Genomic DNA, 20,614 nt, shown 5'->3' with positions numbered 1-20,614 from the left:
GAAATGTAAAACTTGCGCCCACACCTCCTCCCTCACTTCCCTCCAAGGCCCCAAGGGATCATTCCATATCCGCCACAAGTTCACCTGTACCTCCACACACATCATCTATTGCATCCGCTGCACCCGATGTGGCCTTCTCTATACTGGGGAGACGGGCCGCTTACTTGCGGAACGCTTCAGAGAACACCTCTGGGACGCCCGGACCAACCAACCCAACCACCCCGTGGCTCAACACTTTAACTCTCCCTCCCACTCCACCGAGGACATGCAGGTCCTTGGACTCCTCCACCGGCAGAACATAACAACACGACGGCTGGAGGAGGAGCGTCTCATCTTCCGCCTGGGAACCCTCCAACCACAAGGAATGAACTCAGATTTTTCCAGTTTCCTCATTTCCCCTCCCCCCACCTTGTCTCAGTCGGTTCCCTCAACTCAGCACCGCCCTCCTAACCTGCAATCTTCTTCCTGACCTCTCCGCCCCCATCCCACTCCGGCCTATCACCCTCACCTTGACCTCCTTCCACCTATCACATCTCTATCGCCCCTCCCCCAAGTCCCTCCTCCCTACCTTTTATCTTAGCCTGCTTGGCACACTCTCCTCATTCCTGATGAAGGGCTTATGCCCGAAACGTCGAATTTCCTATTCCTTGGATGCTGCGTGACCTGCTGTGCTTTAACCAGCAACACATTTTCAGTTTTGAGGCAAAGATGACTATGCTCATTCTTTGGACGAGATAAAAACAATGACTGCAGATGCTGGAAACCAGATTCTAGATTAGTGGTGCTGGAAAAACTCAGCAGTTCAGGCCGCATCCGAGGAGCAGTAAAATCGACATTTCGGGCAAAAGCCCTTCGTCAGGAATACCCGATGAAGGGCTTTTCCCTGAAACGCCGATTTTACTGCTCCTTGGATGCTGCCTGAACTGCTGTGCTTTTCCAGCACCACTAATCCGGAATCATTCTTTGGACTGTTTGCTAGAGTTCCACAGCAAGTTTTTGACTGCTAATCTGCAACTAGAAGGTTCTATTTGCAACCAAAAAGAGAAATTGCTGGAAAACGTCAGGTCTGTCAGAATAAGTGTCACCGGACCCAAAACATTAACTAATTTTTTTCCACAGATGCTGCCAGACCTGCAGACTTTTACCAGCGATTTCTGTTTTTGGTTTCTGATTTCCAGCATCTGCGGTTCTTTTGTTTTTTTAATTAGGTTCTATTGTAAATAGGATTTGGGTTTGAATGAGTTGCCGGTTGAGAGTTCCTCTGTTTGCATTTCCTCTCTGCCTCTGACATAAGCCTGCTTTTGAAGAAAGCCACACTATTTTTTTCTTTGGTTGTGCCAGGTTCAGCATTACTGGATGAGCTTTTCCCGATGTACAAAGTCAATGTCAAAATTCCCAATACAGAGCCCGAGTGCCTTTGTGCTGTTTCTTCAATCACTATGGCCTCACAGTGCCAGAGACCCGGGTTCAATTCCCGACTCAGGCGACTGACTGTGTGGACTTTGCACGTTCTCCCCATGTCTGCGTGGGTTTCCTCCGGGTGCTCCGGTTTCCTCCCACGGTCCAAAGATGTGCGGGTCAGGTGAATTGGCCATGCTAAATTGCCCGTAGTGTTAGGTAAGGGGCAAATGTAGGGGTATGGGTGGATTGCGCTTCGGCGGGTCAGTGTGGACTTGTTGGGCCGAAGGGCCTGTTTCCACACTGTAAGTAATCTAATCTAATCTAACCCCAGTTTCAAATTCTCCAAAGATGATTCATTTTGGTAAACAGATACATTCTGACTTTATCACCAGCCCAACTCAGCTGTATCTTGTCTCAATATTCTGGATGAGCTGAAAATGTGTTGCTGGTTAAAGCACAGCAGGTCAGGCAGCATCCAAGGAACAGGAAATTCGACGTTTCGGGCCAGAGCCAGCCCGAAACGTCGAATTTCCTGTTCCTTGGATGCTGCCTGACCTGCTGTGCTTTAACCAGCAACACATTTTCAGCTCTGATCTCCAGCATCTGCAGACCTCACTTTTTACTCAATATTCTGGATGCCAGCTCAGGTAACCACCTTCTCTATCTGGTATTCTGACTGGTCACCTAAAAGGCAGCTCAAGTGAAAATGTTTGAACTTCATGGTATGATGCTGGTACATGGTTCAAGTCTCGTGTGTATGGAGAAAAGTGGACTGAGCTATTATGCTTATAGGCTTTCAGCACGGATAAGATACTTATTCCTTTTCATTCCCAGACAGATGTTCAAGATCCGGAGGTTATACTTACTTTGGCAATCCTTGCAAGGTTCTCATCTGACAACATGGACAAATTGAGATGGTGTACTGCTGAAACAAAGCGAACTTACCCACAACTGGTCATTGTTCGGGTCATTGACAGAAACCTTGGTCTATAGATACACTTTTCTCAAGTAGGCTGATACATTTCTTCAATTTTCTCACACTAATCATAAGACTGAAGTTGTTGTATGCAATGCATAACCAGTCCAAGCTACTTTGCATTCCCAGCTCGGAACTGACAGCTGGTACACAGTCATCGGTAAATAATGAAGGATTTCCTTGATGACCTTAGTCTTTGTCTGGTATTGCTGCAGCATGATCACAATTCCATCCATGCAATATCTGATTTCAATGCCAGGATCATCACCGGATAACATGGCAGAATAGAACCTGCTGAAGGTTGGGTCTAACATGCAGCCCTGTTTAACTCCATTACTGACTGGGAATGGGTCAAAAGACTCATCATCCTCCAAGACATGTGTAAGCATACTTTCACAGAGCTGTCAAATCATTTCAATAAATTTCTCGGGTCAGCATTTCAACACTAACTTGCAAAGGCCCTCATGGCTGGCTGTGTGTGAAAGATCCATATGATTCCTTTATCTTTTCTGAAATTGCACTCACTCTCTGGCTGTAGATCCTAAGTGAGGTATTGCAGGAAATGGTTCAGTGCAATTCTGGCAAAGATTTTGCAATAATGGAGAGGAATGAGCACAAGGCATACACACAGTGTTACTGACAGAACAATGTGTAAGCCAGAGCTTCACTAACAAGATAATGGTGTAACATACAATGTTTGACACTAGCACCACATAGATTTGGTGGTGGTAGCAGTTGGACTGATCATCAACAGAATAACAACACATTCTTCAATCTGTTACTCAAAAGATGATATATAGGCATGTCTCATGTTTTATGCTGGACATCAACAATATACAAAGCAGAATGTTACTAAGATAATGCATAGACAACAGAAGAACACATACTATGTTCACCAGTGACATGATCTCGCCACAGTAACCAGCCTGCTGAAGGCTTGCATATGAAGAATGGCAACCAGGTAGCATTGCACAGGTATGTGGTGTAGGATGCTGGCAATTTGAGATTAACACACTAGATAAATAGGCACAAAATCAAAACTCCCCATTGCAGTTCCAATGCCAACAGGCACCATCTGTCGGCCATCAGCTTACTCTCCAAGCTTTATGTTTTCAACTAACAAAGTAATTATTTCTTTTCAACTTGTCAATGCTTCCCTCTATGCCACTGCAAACTGTTCATAAATTATGAATCACAAGCTCTGGTATCAGCTGCAGTGTGTAACAGACTGCAAAATTAGTAACTGTCCATTGAGTTTAATCATGGAGGGGGAAAATAGAAAAGGCAGCGTGGCCTAATTTGCGTCAGGAGATTACAGCACCTATAATATCATTTATAGCATAACCCTATCCCAATCCCAATGCAGTTTGATGAGATACAATTTGAACCAAGTACAATTCTTCCGTAATCTGTACCGAATGACCTATAATGGCTCAAGGTGCAGCAACTCCTCAAATCTGAGATCCTCTATGATCAATTCACTCCAGGATTTCGAAACAAACTTTGAAACCACTTTCAGCCCCAGAATCCTCAAAGATCTCTGCATTTTTTGAATTCGCACCTCTGACATAGCCCCGATTTTAATCATTCCATCATTAAGGTCATGCACTTAATTGCCAGGATTGTCCTTAAACTGTTCCACACACTCTCTTTTTCTTCAAGACACTCCTTAAAAATGACCTCTTTGACCAAGCCTTTAGGGCTATATGTCATAGTGTCTCCTTCCATAGTTCATTGCCTAATGACACTCAGAAAAACATCCCAAAGTGCTTCACTATTTAAAAAGTTACACAAATTCAAGTTGCTTTAGCTAAGAGTTACACTGTGATGGGTGCTAAAGTAGGTTACAACTCAGTTCTTTCCATGTACTTTTAAATTGTGGATTTTTAAATTTGGAAGCAATATTCAAGTGGAAACTGCTTTTATAAACCAAAGGCATGATTAATAAATAGTATAAATATTACAAACTAATGAAAACATTGAATAATTTTAAAAAGCTGAAACCTTTGTGAGATGATTAAAATTTAAATCACATTGGTGAGCTGTGTAAAAGTCAGTGATCTCTGCTTGCATGTCTTCCAAAATGTCAAATCATGTTGCTGATTAATGTCCCCATTCTTGCTGACAACAAGAACCTGTTCCAATTTCCTCAACACTTACTGGTGCTATATCCACCACTCTATCAGGATCATGACTTCTAACTAAGAGGTTTAAGATCCAAAAAAGAATAACAGATGGTACAAGATGACCCTCACATCTGCTTCCAGCTCTCCAGCAAGTGTGCTCTGCTCATTAACAGCACTGAACCTGGTTTTGCCCCATGGCTTTCAGGAATAAAAGAAGAATGCAATTGTGCCTACACATTTGAAGTTCCCAGGTTTATTGGCAGTTTGAACTTAGAACTCTTTAATCCACCTAAATCATATCAAGAACAAACATTAGTCAGTAATCCTGCACCAGGGAGATCAACATTAATTCAATGAAGACTTAGGAGGGCATACCAGCAGCAGTACCAGGTATACCCAAAACGAGGTTGAAGTTACGACACAAAATTGTTTGTGATCCAAGTAACAGAAGCAGTGTACAACAGATAGAGCTTAGCTATCCAATTAACCAACAAATCAGGTCTAAGCTCTGCAGTCCTGCTACATCCAATCATGAATTAAATAACTAACAGAAGAATGAGGGTCCACAAACATCACAGTGCATAATAATAGGAAGTCTATCAAGTATTTGCCTGCATCTTCAGCCAGGTGTGTTGAGCAACTGATCTATTTCAACCACTAACAAAAGTTCCCAGCATCAACAATGCCAACCATTGATTAATTCAATTTGCTCCACGTAATATCAAAAAACAGTTGACGACCAATCGGAAGGATGTTGTGAAACTTGAAAAGGTTCAGAAAAGATTTACAAGGATGTTGCCTGGGTTGGAGAGTTTGAGCTAAATGGAGAGGCTGAAAAAATTGGGGCTGTTTTCCCCTGAGGCTGAGGGGTGACCTGACAGAGGTTTACAAAATCATGAGGGGCATGGATAGAATAAATAGACAAGGCCTTTTCCCTGGGGTGGTGGAGTCCAGAACTAGAGGGCATAGATTTTTTTAAAATTTTGATTAGGGTTCCTACAGTGTGGAAACAAATCCACTCTGACCCTCTGAAGAGTAACCGAGGGACCTAAGTGGAAACATTTTCACATAGAGGGTGGTGCATGCCAGAGGAAGTGGTGGAGGCTCGTAAAATTACAATATTTAAAAGGCATCTGGATGGCTATATGAACAGGAAGGGTTTAAAGGGATACGGGCCAAGTGCAGGCAAATGAGACTAGATTAATTTAGAATATCTGGTCAGCATGAACGAATTGGACCGAAAGGTGTGTTTTCATGCTGTACATGTCTATGACTGTCAATACAGCAAAAGCCTTGGGTTTGGAAACATTTCAGCAAAAGTAATTAAGAGTCTGTCCCTGAACTGGCTGTATCTGAGAAAAAGCTATTGCAGTACAACTACAAAACTAGTGTCAATCTGACAACATACAAATATAACCTGCTCATCGACACACAGTTTGGATTCATTGGGGCCACTTAGCATCTTTATTATATCCTGGGTCCAAACGTGGACAAAAAGTTGAACACCAGACAGGAGGGAGAGTGACTACCCTTGATATCAAAAGTCTGATGCAAAACTGCAGTCAATTGGTACTGGGAGGGAAAAATAAACTCTCCATTGTTTGGAATCATGACTAGCATAAAGGAAGGTGGTTATGGTTGTTGGAGGTAAATCATTTCAGTCCACAACATCACTGAAAGAGTCCCTCAGCATAGTTATTTTTCAATCAATTTATTCAGACATGTTAAGGCAAACCTCTGGAACAGATGGCTCTTGAACCTAGGCCTCCTAGCCTAGAGGTGGATAAACTATCAGTAAAACACAAGACCACAATTCTTTAGGACAGACTATTTATCCTAATTACACACTTCTGGAGCAGGTGGGACTTCAACCCGGGCTTCCTTGCTCAGAGGGCCAGACAAGATATACCCAATGTTACCACAGTACCCAAGGTTACTACAGGAAGTGAGGAAGAAATTGCTGCATCTTTGGCGATGATCTTTGCATCCTCAATGTTCACTGGACAGGTGCCAAATGTCATTCTCTTGTTCAAGAAAGGGAATAGGGAAAACCCTGGGAATTACAGACCAGTCAGCCTTACATCTGCGGTAGGCAAATTATTGGACAGGATTTTGAGAGACAGGATTTATGATTACTTGGGAAACCATAGTTTGAGCAGAGATAGTCAGCATGGCTTTGTGAGGGGCAGGTCTTGCCTCAGAAACTTTACTGAATTCTTTGAGGATGTGACTAAACACGTTGATGAAGCTAGAGCAGTGGATGTGGTGTACATGGATTTTAGTAAGGCATTTGATAAGGTTCCTCATGGGTAGGCTCATTCAGCAAGTAAGGAGGGTTGGGATATAGGGAAATTTGGCTATCTGGATACAAAATTGGAAACCTAAACATATAAACAGAAAGCAGGAAACACCAGCAGTGCTTTGTCCGGAGCTCACTGAAGAAGTTACCTAGTATGGTGACAAAACATCTGAAAATGAACCTTCCAGCTCAGCGAGCAAAGCTACATCCAGAACTTCAACCTGAGCTACAAATCTTCTCAAAACTTGCTAAGACAGAGAGTGATAACAGATGGAAGTTATTCAGCCTGGAGTTTGGTGACCAGTGGTGTTTTCTGCAGTGATCAGTTTTGGGACCTCTTCTTTGTGATTTTTTTAAGTTACTTGGATGATAATGTGGAAGGGTGGGTTAGTAGGTTAGCTGGTGATACAAAGGTTGGTCAAGTGGTGGATAGTGTGGAGAGCTGTTGTAGGTTTTAACAGGACATTGACAAGATGCTGAACTTGGGCTGATACATGGCAGATGCAGTTCAACCTGGAAGAGTGTGAAGTCATTTGTTTTGGAAGGTGGAATCTGAATGCAGAATACAGAGTTAAAGGCAGGATTCTTGGCAGTGTGGAGGAATAGAGGGACCTTAAGGTCCACGTCCATAGATCCCTCAAAGTTGCCACTCAAGTGGATAGAGTTGTTAAGAAGGTGTATAGTGTGTTGGCTTTCATTAGCAGGGGGATTGCGTTTAAGGGTCATGAGGTTATGCTGCAGCTCTATAGAGCCCTCGTAAGACCACACTAGGAATATTATGTTCAGTTCTGGTCGTATCATTATAGGAAAGAGGTGGAAGTTTTAGAGAGGGTGCAGAGGAGGTTTACAGAATACTGCCTGGACTGGAGGGTATGTCTTATAAAGAAAGGTTGAGGGAGCTATGGCTTTTCTCATTGAAATGAAGAAGGTTGAGAGATCACTTGATAGAGGTGTAGATGATGATGAGAGCCATGGATAGGGTGGATAGCGAGAGATTTTTTTTCCAGGTCAGAAATGGCTATCAGGAGGATGCATAATTTTAAGGTGATGCCACAGGGAGGGGTGAGTGAGAGTGAGAGTGAGAGTGAGAGAGAGAGAGAGAGAGAGTGAGATATGGTGGAAAGGTTAACTCTTTGTGGTATGATTTGAGTGAACACTGGCTTGTCATGGACAGAATGTTTATGTGTTGTTCCCTGGATCTCAAGATCCAGGAATGTTATGAATTTAATTTGCATTCTGGGAATCTAAGATGATTTTAAAAGAAAAAGCCATTTTGTAGAACAATGATATGAGCATGTTAGCTGAGTGAGGTTACCTCATGAACTTTTCCACATAATTTAGACTAGTCTCTCGTTATGATGTACGAGCCAAAGCAATTGATCATTTGGCTTAATCAAGGTTTCCTACTTTGGTGTTCACACAGGTCTGAGTATGCTTGACTAATTAACCTATCAATGAGCTTCTCTTCCTCTGCAAACTTTTGCATTTTATTGCTGCTTAAGAACATGTGGCATTTTTGTAATCTTAATACCAAATTCTGTATGGAGACAGCTTGTTTGCAGCAATAAGGAGGGGTAGGCTGAGAGAGGTCTTAGGGGGTAAGAGCTGGCACGAGTCTTTTTGATGCCTTGCCACAGAGAGCTATAGGGGCAGAGTCCTTCGTATACTTAACGTTGAGGTAGGTAGATTCTTGATCAGTAGAGGAATTAAGGGTTATGGGCAATGGACATAAAAGTGGACACGAGAAGTGTCAATCAGCTATGATCCTATTGAATGATGGAACAGACTCAATGGCCACTCCTTTTCCTTTTTATAAACGCTGTAAAATCCTGGAACTTCTTTCCTAACAGTATTGTGGGGTATACCCTCACCAAACTGACTGCAGCAGTAAGTGAATGCTGTTCACCATCAATGTTTCAAAGGCAATTAGGAATAGACAATAATTTTTGGCACTAGACAGCAAAGTCCAGATCCCCACAGTAATCCAAAATCTCTGACTCAGAGATGAGGATGCTACCCACTGTGCTACGAAATATAGTAGAAGGCCAAATTATTCTAAAAGTGATAAGTAAACCTGATCAGGTGTACGTTAGAACATTATGGGAAGCTGGGGAAGTGATTGCTGGGCCTCTTGCTAAGATACTTGTATCATCGATAGTCACAGGCGAGGTTGTTGGCTAATGTGGTGCCATTATTTAAGAAAGGTGGTAAGGATAAGCCACGGAACTATAGACCAGTGAGTCTGACATCAGTGGTCGGGTGGTTGATGTAGGGAATCCTGAGGGACAGGATGTATGTGCATTTGGAAAAGCAAGGACTAATTAGGGATAGTCAACATGGCTTTGTGTGTGGGAAATCATGTCTCACAAACTTGATTGAGTTTTTTGATGAAGTAACAAAGAGGATTGATGAGGGCAGATCAGCAGACATGATCTATATGGACTTCATTAAGGCATTCGACAAGGTTCCTCATGGTAGACTGGTTAGCAAGGTTAGATCACATGGAATACAGGGAGGATTAGCCAATTGGATATAGAACTGGCTTAAAGATAGAAGACAGAGGGTGGTGGTGGAGGGTTGTTTTTCAAACTGGAGGCCTGTGACCTGTGGAGTGCCACAAGGATCGGTGCTTGGTCCACTGCTTTTAATTGTTTATATAAATGATTTAGTATGAACATAGGTGGTTATGGTTATTAATTTGCAGCTGACACCAAGATTGGAGGTGTAGTAGACAGCGAATAAGGTTACCTCAGACTACAATAGGATCTTGATCAGATGGGGCAATGGACCGAGGAGAGGCAGATGGAGTTTAATTTAGATAAATGTGAGGTGCTGCATTTTGGAAAGGCAAATCAGAGCAGGACTTATACATTTAATGGTAAGGTCCTGTGGAGTGTTGCTGAGCAAAGAGACCTTGAAATGCAAGTTCACAGTTCCTCGAAAGACAGGCTTGTAGATAGAAAGGATAGTGAAGAAGATGTTTTGTATGCTTGCCTTTATTAATCAATGCATTGAGTATAGGTGTTGGGAGGTCATGTTGTGGCTGTACAGGACATTGGTTAGAACACGTTAGGAATATTGTGTGCAATTCTGGTCTCCTCCCTACTGGAAGGATATTGTAAAACATTCCATCTGAAGGATGTGTGAAACTTGACAGAGTTCAGAAAAAGATTTACAAGGATAATGCCAAGGTTGGAGGACTTGAGGTATAGGGAGAAGCTGAAAAATACTGAGGCTATTTTCCCTGGAGTGTCGAAGGCTGAGGGTGACCTTATAGAGGTTTATAAAATCATGAGGGGCACAGGGTGAATAGATAAGGCCCGTTCCCTATGATAGGGGAGTCCAAATCTGAAGGGCACAGAAGGTGACGGGGAAAGATTTAAAAGGGACCTAAGGGGAAACTTTTTCGTGCAGAGGGTGGTGCATGTATGGAATGTGCTGCCAGAGTAAGTAGTGGCTGTTACAAATATATCATTTAAAAGGCATCTGGAGGGTACATGACTAGGAGGGGTTTAGAGGAATATGGGCCAAATGCTGGCAAATGGGACTAGATTAAGTTAGGATATCTGGTTGGTATGGATGGGTTGGACCGAATGTTCTGTTTCCATGCTGTACAACTCTATGGCTCTAAGCACTGACATGAAATTAGGGAAAAAGGATAATCAAAAAAGACAGTACTAAGTATTGGAAGAAGTCTTGCGAAGAATAAATATAAACAGGGCTGTAGTACTGGTGACAGAGGCACTAACTAGAATGAAAGAATACAGTTAAATAGTCTTGGAAGAGAAATATGGCTTTAGCCAGGGTAAGATTGGCAACTAAATATTCTTGGCTCTAACATCTCTAAGAGAAATAGCATACCAATTAGTTACAGTTATGGAAAGGTTAGTTAAAGGTGTCAAGCACACAGTCTATATGGTACACCATAGACTAGTCAGCAACGGAAAAACAAATGACAGTGTGGCTTACAGATAGCTTTGTTGCACTGAAAGTGTAGCAACATGGGGACTCACCAAACAGCAGTGAGTGATATAACAACTATTGTGGTCATAACATTAATGCTGGGTAACAAAGCAGAGATGATCAGAGCCTCAGCTAAAGGTTTCAGATTGAACATCAATTAATCCAATGGGATCCAGCTCAGATCAATTAAATGAAATAAAATCATGGATTAAACTGCAGAGTGACTAAATAAATTACACTTCAAAAGAGCTGCAGAGATTCAATGGGCCAAATGGCCACCATCCATCATTCTAAATATTTTTAATCAACCTGTTCAGAGATGTTATTACATACGTCTACAGCAAGTGTAACTTGAACTCAGGCCTCCTGGCTCAAAGGTAGAAACTGCACAACAGCCTTCACCTTCTGGCATTATCTGAAATGGAGTGTGGATTGTTGAACATTAAACATTAGCAGAGACAGGGCGGGTGAAGTAGTCTCTACTGAAAATATTGATATACAGTAACACTGTACTGTTATTTATGCAAGTGACTGACCTGACCTCAAATTTGAGTACATTTACACTGATAATTGGTAATTTCCTCAGATTTTTCAGCATTCAAGATATCATAGTTAATTATGTTTGGATGAGCATTATCCATTATTATCTAATTAGAATAAAAGACACCGTGTTCACCTGATTTGATTCCATCTTTCATTAAGCCACCTCTGGTAACATTTAAAAGCACTTGGATTGGAAAAATAATTGGGTTGGGTCTTTCTATATCCCACTCATTATTTCATCTTCTCCACAAACTGCTTCCCAGTTGTAAAACAGAGACATGAGAAATTAATTTACAGAATGCTAGGAAATAGATGAGTATTATAATTTTCTTTGAAATTGGATGAAAGCATAAGATGAAAGAAGTAACGGTAAACTTACTTACAAAAATACTTTGGCCCCAATGGTCATTGGACAATTTCCCAAGTAAGTTGTAGATCAGTTGTTAGCACTCTCACCTCTTAGTCCAAAAGTTAAAATTCCAGTGTGTTAACTCAAATCTCCTATCTCTAAACAAGAGGCTGGGTTCAGGTCCCATCTGCTCCAGAGGTGTGTCACAACTTATCTGAACAGGTTGATTGAAAAGAACATTTCTGGCAGTACCAAGGGAATGCTTTACTATGGAGATACTATCTTTCAAAAAAGATGTTAAACCATTGCACTGACTGTCCTCAAACAACAGCAAAATATCATTTAGCATTTTTTTTCAAAAGGGAGCTCTCCCTGTTGTGCTGGTCAATATTTCTTTTATTTTCACTGAAATTGATTGAAACAAACGTTCCAGATGTTGGAAATGCTCAGCAGATCTGGAACATTTCATGGGACACAGTGAAAATTTCAGGTCTGTAACCTTTTGGTTCTGATCTTAACATACATAGGTATTTCTAGCATTTTCTGTTTTTCGTTCATTCAAACAAATTGTCTTATTACACTGCTATTTCTGGGATCTCACTATATGCAAATTGCTACCATCTTGTTATATTGCACTGACTGCAAAGTACTTAATCAGTTGTAGAGCTCTTTAGGACCCTGAAGTCATGATAGGTGCTTTATAAATCATTAAACTGAACAGAACAATGTCAGAAATGCAAGCTTATAATTACGAGATGAGATGAGAGATATTAACATTGTTTCCACTTAATGATTGATGAGGGAAGGGCAATGTGTTTACATGGACTTTAGTAAGACATTTGATAAGGTACCTCAAAGCAGGCTGGTACATATATGGTAGAGTCTCATGGGATCTGGGATGAGCTGGCTAGAAGGAAACAAAACTGGCTTAGTCATTGGAAGCAGACAGCAGCAGCAGTGGAAGGTGCCTTTTGGAATGGAGATCAGTAACTAGTGGTGTTCTGCAGGGGTCAGTGTAGCACCTTTGTTGTTTATAATCTATATAAATGATCTGGAGGAAAATGTAGGTGGTCTGCAGATTATACCAACATTTGTGGTGTTTCAAATAATGGGAAGGATTGTCAAAGGATACAGTGGGATATAGATAAATTGCAGATTTGGGCAGAGAATTAGCAGATGATAGTCTGGACAAATGTGAGGTGATGCATTTTGGAAAATCAAATTCAGGCGTGAATTATACAACAAATGGCAGAACCTATAACAGCACCGACAGGGCAATCCGAGCACATAGGTCTGCAGATCCTTAAAATTGGTTAGGCCACTTTTGGAACATTGTGTACAATTCTGGTCGCCCTCCTACAGGAAGGATATTGTGAAACTTGAAAGGGTTCAGAAAAGATTTACAAGGATGGAGAATTTGAGCTACAGGGAGAGGCTGAATAAGCTGTTTTCTCTGGCGCATCGGAGGCTAAAGGGTGACCTTATAGATCTTTATAAAATCATAAGGAGCATGGATAGGGTAAATAGACAAAGTCTATTCTGGAGTCCAGAACTAGAGGGCATAGGTTTAAGATGAGAGGGGAAAGATATAAACGAGATCTCAGGGGCAACGTTTCCACACAGCAGGTGGTGTATGTATGGAATGAGCTGCCAGACGAAGTGGTGAAGGCTGGTACAATTACAACATTTAAAAGGCGTCTGGATGGACATATGAACCGGAAGCTTTTGGAGGGACATGGGCCAAATACTGGCAAATGGTACTAGATTACTTCAGGATATCTGGTCGGTACGGACAAGTTGGACCGAAGGATCTGTTTCTATGCTGTAAGCCTCTATGACTCTGAAAGTAGCAATATGTGGGAAGAAGACCATACAGCACTCGTCTTTATTGGTTGAGCCATCAAACATAAAAGTTGAGAAGTTATATTACAGCTGTATGAAACTTTAATTAGGTCACATTTGCAATGTTGCAATTCTAGTCACCACACAATCAAAGGGACGTGAGTGCTTTGGAGAGGGTGCAGAGAAGGTTTACCAGGAATTTGCAGTGTTTTAATTATGAGGAGAGGTTGGATAAGCTCCGATTGTTTGCACTGGAAAGATGGAAGCTGAGGGGTGATCTAATAGAGGTCCACAAAACTATGAGGGGCATTCTCTCAGGGTGAAAAAGTCAACTACAAGAGGGCACAGGTTCAAGGTGAGAGGGGCAAATTTAGGGGTAAAGGACAGGTATCATTTTCAGAGGGTGGTGGAATCTGAAATGCACTGCCCAGTGGAAGTGGTGCAACCAGGCATAACGTTTAAGGCATATCTCGATAGACACATGAACAGCAGGGGAACAGAGAGATAGAAACCATGCCTGGTCAATAAGGACTAGGAATCGTCACAGGCTTGATGGGCGAAAGGACTTGATCTGTGCTAAATTGTGTTAGAAAAGCAAATTTAATGGTGGATTTTTAAATGTAAAGGTTTTGGTAAAATTAATAGGAAAGATAGTCTCTATCGCTGAATAATGCAAATCAGTGATGAGGGACCATGAATTTAAAAGTATCAGAGGAAGGAAGCAAGTCAAGATTAATTTCTTTGCACTGTTGGGAGTGTGGAATGCTTTGACACAGGAAGTGTTTAAGAGTCTGCCCATTGCATTTTCTGAAGCAAAACTGAATGGATATTTGAATGAAAAGCACACAAGGACAAGGGGAAAACACAGGGTTAGAAGTTCTGGGCTGCCCTAGCTAAACATCAGTGCTTAAAAACAGAGGGCCAAATGGCCTCCTCCGTGGTAGTGTAATTCTAGTAGAGTCAATGTTATGTAAACAAATAGAGCAGCAATTCGGTTTGCGAGACCCAGACCCAAAACAAATGAATGGCGTTTTAAAATATTTCTGGTGATGTTAGTTAAAAGGAGAAGGAATGCTGGACGGGTCACCGGAGGGTTAAGCAAGATGCAGATTTACACACACGAAGGGGCGAATATCAAATAGCGGGCACTTCCCTCACAAGAGCCCAGTGGCCACCAGACCTTCCTCCATTGACACACACACACGGTCCTGGCTTTGCACAAACCTCCCTCACTTCACCCAACGGCCGGAGCTCGTGCAGCAAACACGGCCCCTCTCAGACCCACGAGACACCCCCAATCCGCCTGAGAGCGGCGGCCGGAGGCTGACCATGACACCCCCCCGGGGGGAGGGGGGAGGTCACTCACCCGAAGTCCAGGTCCATGGACTTGAAGAAGAATTTGAAGCTGCAGCTCGGCCTGTTGTTGAGAACCTGCTTGAAGTGACCGAGGGTGACCCTGTCCGGCGGAACCGGCACCTTCACCAAGTACGGCGTCTCCTCCTCGTCCATGTGGTAAATTATCTTCGTCTCCGCCATCGGGAGGGCGGGGGAGGGTCAGAAACCCAGCGGCGAACCCGCTCCCTCCCACCCGCCTTCCGTCTCCGTCTCACCGGCTCATGGATGTGGGAGAACCGGGAAATGTCAAAACCCGACAGCGCGGCCTAGCGGACGGGCCCGCGCGCCTCCCCCCACGGCAGCCCTGTCCTTCCCTCCTTCCCCCCCCCCCCCCCCAACAACAGCCCTGTCCTCCCCACCCCCCCCCAACAACAGCCCTGTCCTCCCCCCCCCCCCAATGACAGCCCTGTCCTCTCCTCTCCCCCCCCCAACAACAGCCCTGTCCTCCCCCCCCAATGACAGCCCTGTCCTCTCCTCTCCCCCCCCCAACAACAGCCCTGTCCTCCCCCCCCCAACAACCCTGTCCTCCCCCCCCCAACAACAGCCCTGTCCTCTCCCCCCCATGACAGCCCTGTCCTCTCCTCTCCCCCCCCAATGACAGCCCTGTCCTCTTCCCCCCCCAATGACAGCCCTGTCCTCTCCTCTCCCCCCCCCAACGACAGCCCTGTCCTCTCCTCTCCCCCCCCAACGACAGCCCTGTCCTCTCCTCCCCCCCCAACGACAGCCCTGTCCTCTCCTCCCCCCCCCAACGACAGCCCTGTCCTCTCCTCCCCCCCCAACGACAGCCCTGTCCTCCCCCCCCCCCAACGACAGCCCTGTCCTCCCCCCCCAACAACAGCCCTGTCCTCTCCTCTCCCCCCCAACAACAGCCCTGTCCTCTCCCCCCCAACGACAGCCCTGTCCTCTCCTCTCCCCCCCAACAACAGCCCTGTCCTCTCCCCCCCAACGACAGCCCTGTCCTCTCCTCTCCCCCCCCAATGACAGCCCTGTCCTCCTCCCCCCCCAACGACAGCCCTGTCCTCTCCCTCCCCCCACAACGACAGCCCTGTCCTCTCCCCCCCCCACAACAACAGCCCTGTCCTCTCCTCCCCCCAATGACAGCCCTGTCCTCTCCCCCCCCCCACAACAACAGCCCTGTCCTCTCCTCCCCCCAATGACAGCCCTGTCCTCTCTCCCCCCAATGACAGCCCTGTCCTCTCCCCCCCCAATGACAGCCCTGTCCTCCCCCCCCACCTCCAACAACAGCCCTGTCCTCCCCCCACCCCCCCCAATGACAGCCCTGTCCTCCCCCCACCCCCCCCAACGACAGCCCTGTCCTCCTCCACACACCCCCAAGAAAGCCATCCTCCCCTCCCCAATGACAGTCCTGTCCTCCCCCCCGCCAACAACAACCCCGTCTTCCACCCCCCCATACAACGTCAGCCCTGTCCTCCTCCCCTCCCCCAACGACAGCCCTGTCCTCCACCTCCCCTCCAAAGACAGCCCTGTCCTCTCCCCCCTCCCCACAACAATAGCCCTATCCTTCCCCCCCCAATGACAGCCCTGTCCTCCCCTCCCCCCACGACAGCCCTGTCCTCCCCTCCCCCCAATGACAGCCCTGTCCTCCCCCCCCCAATGACAGCCCTGTCCTCCACCCCCCCAACGACAGCCCTGTCCTCCTCCACACACCCCCAAGAAAGCCATCCTCCCCTCCCCAATGACAGTCCTGTCCTCCCCCCCGCCAACAACAACCCCGTCTTCCACCCCCCCATACAACGTCAGCCCTGTCCTCCTCCCCTCCCCCAACGACAGCCCTGTCCTCCACCTCCCCTCCAAAGACAGCCCTGTCCTCTCCCCCCTCCCCACAACAATAGCCCTATCCTTCCCCCCCCAATGACAGCCCTGTCCTCCCCTCCCCCCACGACAGCCCTGTCCTCCCCTCCCCCCACGACAGCCCTGTCCTCCCCTCCCCCAATGACAGCCCTGTCCTCCCCCCCCAATGACAGCCCTGTCCTCCTCCCCCCCCAATGACAGCCCTGTCCTCCCCCCCCCAATGACAGCCCTGTCCTCCACCCCCCCAACGATAGCCCTGTCCTCCACCCCCTCCCCCCCAACAGCCCTGCCCTCCCCCCCCCGCTCCCCACGACAGCCCTGTCCTCCACAACACCCCCAACGACAGCCGTGTCCTCCCCCCTCCCCCAACGACAGCCCTGTCCTCCACCCCCCCAACGACAGCCCTGTCCTCTCCCCCCCCAAAGACAGCCCTGTCCTCTCCCCCCCCCCCCCCCAACGACAGCCCTGACCTCTCCCCCCCAAAGGAGCCCTGTCCTCCCCCCCCCCCCACCCCACCAACGACAGCCCTGTCCTCCCCCCCACCCCGCCCCCAAGACAGCCCCTGTCCTCCCCCCCCCCCACAACGACAGCCCTGTCCTCCCCCCCCACAACGACAGCCCTGTCCTCCACCCCCACCCCAACCCCAACGACAGCCCTTTCCTCCACCCCCACCCCAACGACAGCCCTTTCCTCCACCCCCACCCCAACGACAGCCCTTTCCTCCTCCACCCCCACCCCAACGACAGCCCTTTCCTCCTCCACCCCACTCCCCCACAACAGCCCTGTGCTCCTCTACCCCCCCGCCTCTCCCCCAACGACAGCCCTGTCCTCCATCCACCCCCTGCCAACGACAGCCCTGTCCTGCTCCACTCCACCCCCCCCCCATGACAGCGCTGTCCTCCTCCACCCGCCCCAACAACAGCCCTGTCCTCTCCCCCACCCCACAACGACAGCCCTGTCCTCCTCCACCCGCCCCCCTCCCCAACGACAGCCCTGTCCTCCTCCACCCCCCAGCCTCTCCCCCAACGACAGCCCTGTCCTCCTCCACCCGCCCCCCTCCCCAACAACAGCCCTGTCCTCCTCCACCCGCCCCCAACGTCAACCCTGTCCTTCTCCACCTGACCCCAACGTCAACCCTGTCCTCCTCCACCCCCCCGCTCTCCCCCAACAACAGCCCTGTCATTCCCCCCCCCCCTCACCCCGCTCTCCCCAACTCCTCGGCACCCCCTCCCCCCTTAGGCCCTCACAACACCTCCCTCCCAAACCATATCCCCTAGAGCCCCTTGGAACTTGTCACCAATCACATGAGAGCCCCCTCAACGTTGCCCTCCGAACCACTCGATAAAACCAATGAAACATCCCCCCCGCCCTGATAGCTGTCTGTCCACCCCGCATGCACAATCTCCTCTCTCCATATGCCTACCAAGACAGCTCCCCTCCCCCAATCTCTCCAAAGATCTCCCCCACATCCCTGAGAGTGTCTGCTGCAACACCGCCTTCCCCACTCTCCAAAACAGCTCTCCCACACTGCCTGCTTGCTGCCCTGACAGAGCCCCTCCAAAATCTGTCTGCCTCAGAACCCTACTGCCACTGCCTCTCCACACAGGCATCCCCATTACCCCTACCCATAACTCACATCCATATTCAGCCCTCACACTGCCTGCATGCCAGCACACCACCCAGTTTCCCTCTACAACACTGACTTGCCAACCCATTATCTATATGCTTCAACTCATGTCTGTACCTATTCAGTCTTCTAACCTCCGTCCATACCCCATACATAGTCTATGTATCTAAATTCAAACTCCTCACTCGTGCCGCTCATCCACATCTCCACTACCCTATCAACCAGATCCAGACTCCTACCTACTCAACAGGTCTGTGTCCACACTCTGTCCCCACTATACCTACTAGTAGAATATCTCCCCACTCCACTCTCCATGCTCATATACAAAACCAACTATGCACAGGCTGCATATGCAGTCACTTCCGATTCAACCTGCTTGTGTCCACACCCCCTTGTCAGACCGCCCTCCTGTGTTAACATCCCCTCCCTATGCCTCCCATGGCCACTCCACCCCCATTTGCACTACTTGTTCACTTCTCCCAGGCCAAATCTTCCTGGTTGCAAGGAGTTGGGCTTGAATGCAGGACTAGGAACATATTTCAAAATGAAGGTGCCAGGACAGCAGTCCAACACATCTCTAGGTCATTTTGCCAGGTGCATGCCACCACTGTAAGGAATCACCATTTTATAATTATATAAAATCATAAGAAATGTTGTGAATATTATTGGAGTAACTCTTTCTTCTTGTCCTTGACAATCACAGAACAGTAAAGGCAGTTACCTCCACCAAGGACATGTCTAGACCAGCACTGAAACAAGATGCCAATCCTGAAATGGGGTGGGAATTGACTTAATCACCCATTCATAAAACATCTGTCTGAAGAGTTAGGTATGTTGGCAAGGAGAATGAAGTGAGAGAGACCCACTATTCACTCCTGCCCAGTTATCCTGGCTGTGTATGTTCTTCCTGATAGTGTTCTGGCCAGCTCCTTGAAGCAGGCATGGATTTGTGGAAATTTAAATCATGATATACCAGTTTGGCTTGCTGGTGGCTTCTAACCACTGTGAATTTTTCTGGAGGCAGACTTCCGGCATCCATGACTACTTGTCCCATAGCAGTGGGTTGCCAATTAAGGTTATTAAAAGGGTAATTAGCCCTATTGTTTAACTGTGGCACACAGGCTCCATACATATTGGCAATGTACAAGTCAGTTAGGGCAGCTGCACAATGGAAAGTAAATTTCCATAGTGAAAGTAGATTTCTCTGTGACCATCCAGCATTCTAATGGGAGATACCAACTAGAAAATTCCTTCCATAGTCAAAAACCTGTAAATGAGGGATTATTATTCTAAGATAGATGATAAGAAAGGTAGGGGTATATTAATTTATGGGGTGGCTTCCACTAATATAATATCCTGAAGCAGTTGAGAGTGTAGTGCTAGAAAAGCAAATCAGGTCAGACAGCATCCGACGTGCAGGAGAATCGATATTTCGGGCAAACGCCCTTCATCAACAATGAGACTTGTGAGCCAAGGGGGTGGAGAGATAAATGGAAGGGAGTGAGCTGGGGGAAGATAGCTGAACAGTCCATCTTCCGCAGTTACTCCAGCACCATTCCCCACCTTTTCCTCCATTCGGTTACGTGGAACAGTCAATCTTCTGCAGTTACACCAGCACCATTCCCCACTTTTTCCTCCGCTGCTTTGAATCCTCCCACTTCTTCCACACCAAAAGTGTAGCCATGGCGACCTGCGTGGGCCCCAGCTATGCCTGTCTCTTTGTCGGTTACTTGGAACAGTCTGTCTTCCACAACTAGTTCACCGGCACTATTCCCCACCTTTTCCTCCACTCCCATCCCCTCCCATTTATCTCTCCACCCACTTGGCTCAGAAGCTTCATTGTTGATGAAGGGCTTTTGCTTGAAACATCGATTCTCCTCCTCCTCGGATGCTGCCTGACCTGCTGTGCTTTTCCAGCACCACACTCTCAACTCTGATCTTTAGCATCTGCGGTCCTCACTTTCTCCTAATATCCTGAAGCAGCCTTGACTGTCTCAATATCTTTGCCTGGGTGACTAGTTATGTTCACGAATGACACAGTTCATGACACCATTGCAAAGTCCCACAACAGAGACACATGTATAATGTAACCACTGCAATTTCTACCAGGGCAATCATCAAGAAGACCTCTAGTCTCCTGAACTTGCAGTTCTGCATCCTTGAGGAATCCAATATAATTTTTCAATGACATCACGCATTTGGGGTACTAGGCTGTGCATTGTATAAAATGGTAATGCAGAGAGAAAAGGAATTGGAGATACGTTGTCGGCATTAGTACCCT

The 20,614-nt window shown here is 46.6% G+C and overlaps 1 protein-coding gene across 1 annotated transcript in view; it reads right to left on the bottom strand.

Annotated features, from left to right (window-relative positions):
• Window positions 1-15,119, bottom strand: part of LOC132833511 (segment polarity protein dishevelled homolog DVL-1-like) — a 127,593-nt gene extending 112,474 nt beyond the window's left edge. Inside the window, exon 1 of the mRNA XM_060851851.1 lies at window positions 14,866-15,119. Coding sequence (XP_060707834.1) covers window positions 14,866-15,035 — 170 coding nt within the window. The 5' untranslated portion in view covers window positions 15,036-15,119. The remainder of the gene's footprint in view (window positions 1-14,865) is intronic.
• Window positions 15,120-20,614: the final 5,495 nt, after the last annotated feature.

The sequence above is a fragment of the Hemiscyllium ocellatum genome, chromosome 37 (assembly GCF_020745735.1).
Source record: "Hemiscyllium ocellatum isolate sHemOce1 chromosome 37, sHemOce1.pat.X.cur, whole genome shotgun sequence".
Classification (NCBI taxonomy): Eukaryota; Metazoa; Chordata; class Chondrichthyes; order Orectolobiformes; family Hemiscylliidae; genus Hemiscyllium; species Hemiscyllium ocellatum.
Note: the sequence above shows the minus strand (reverse complement) of the source record. Positions and strands in the feature narration are given on the sequence as shown.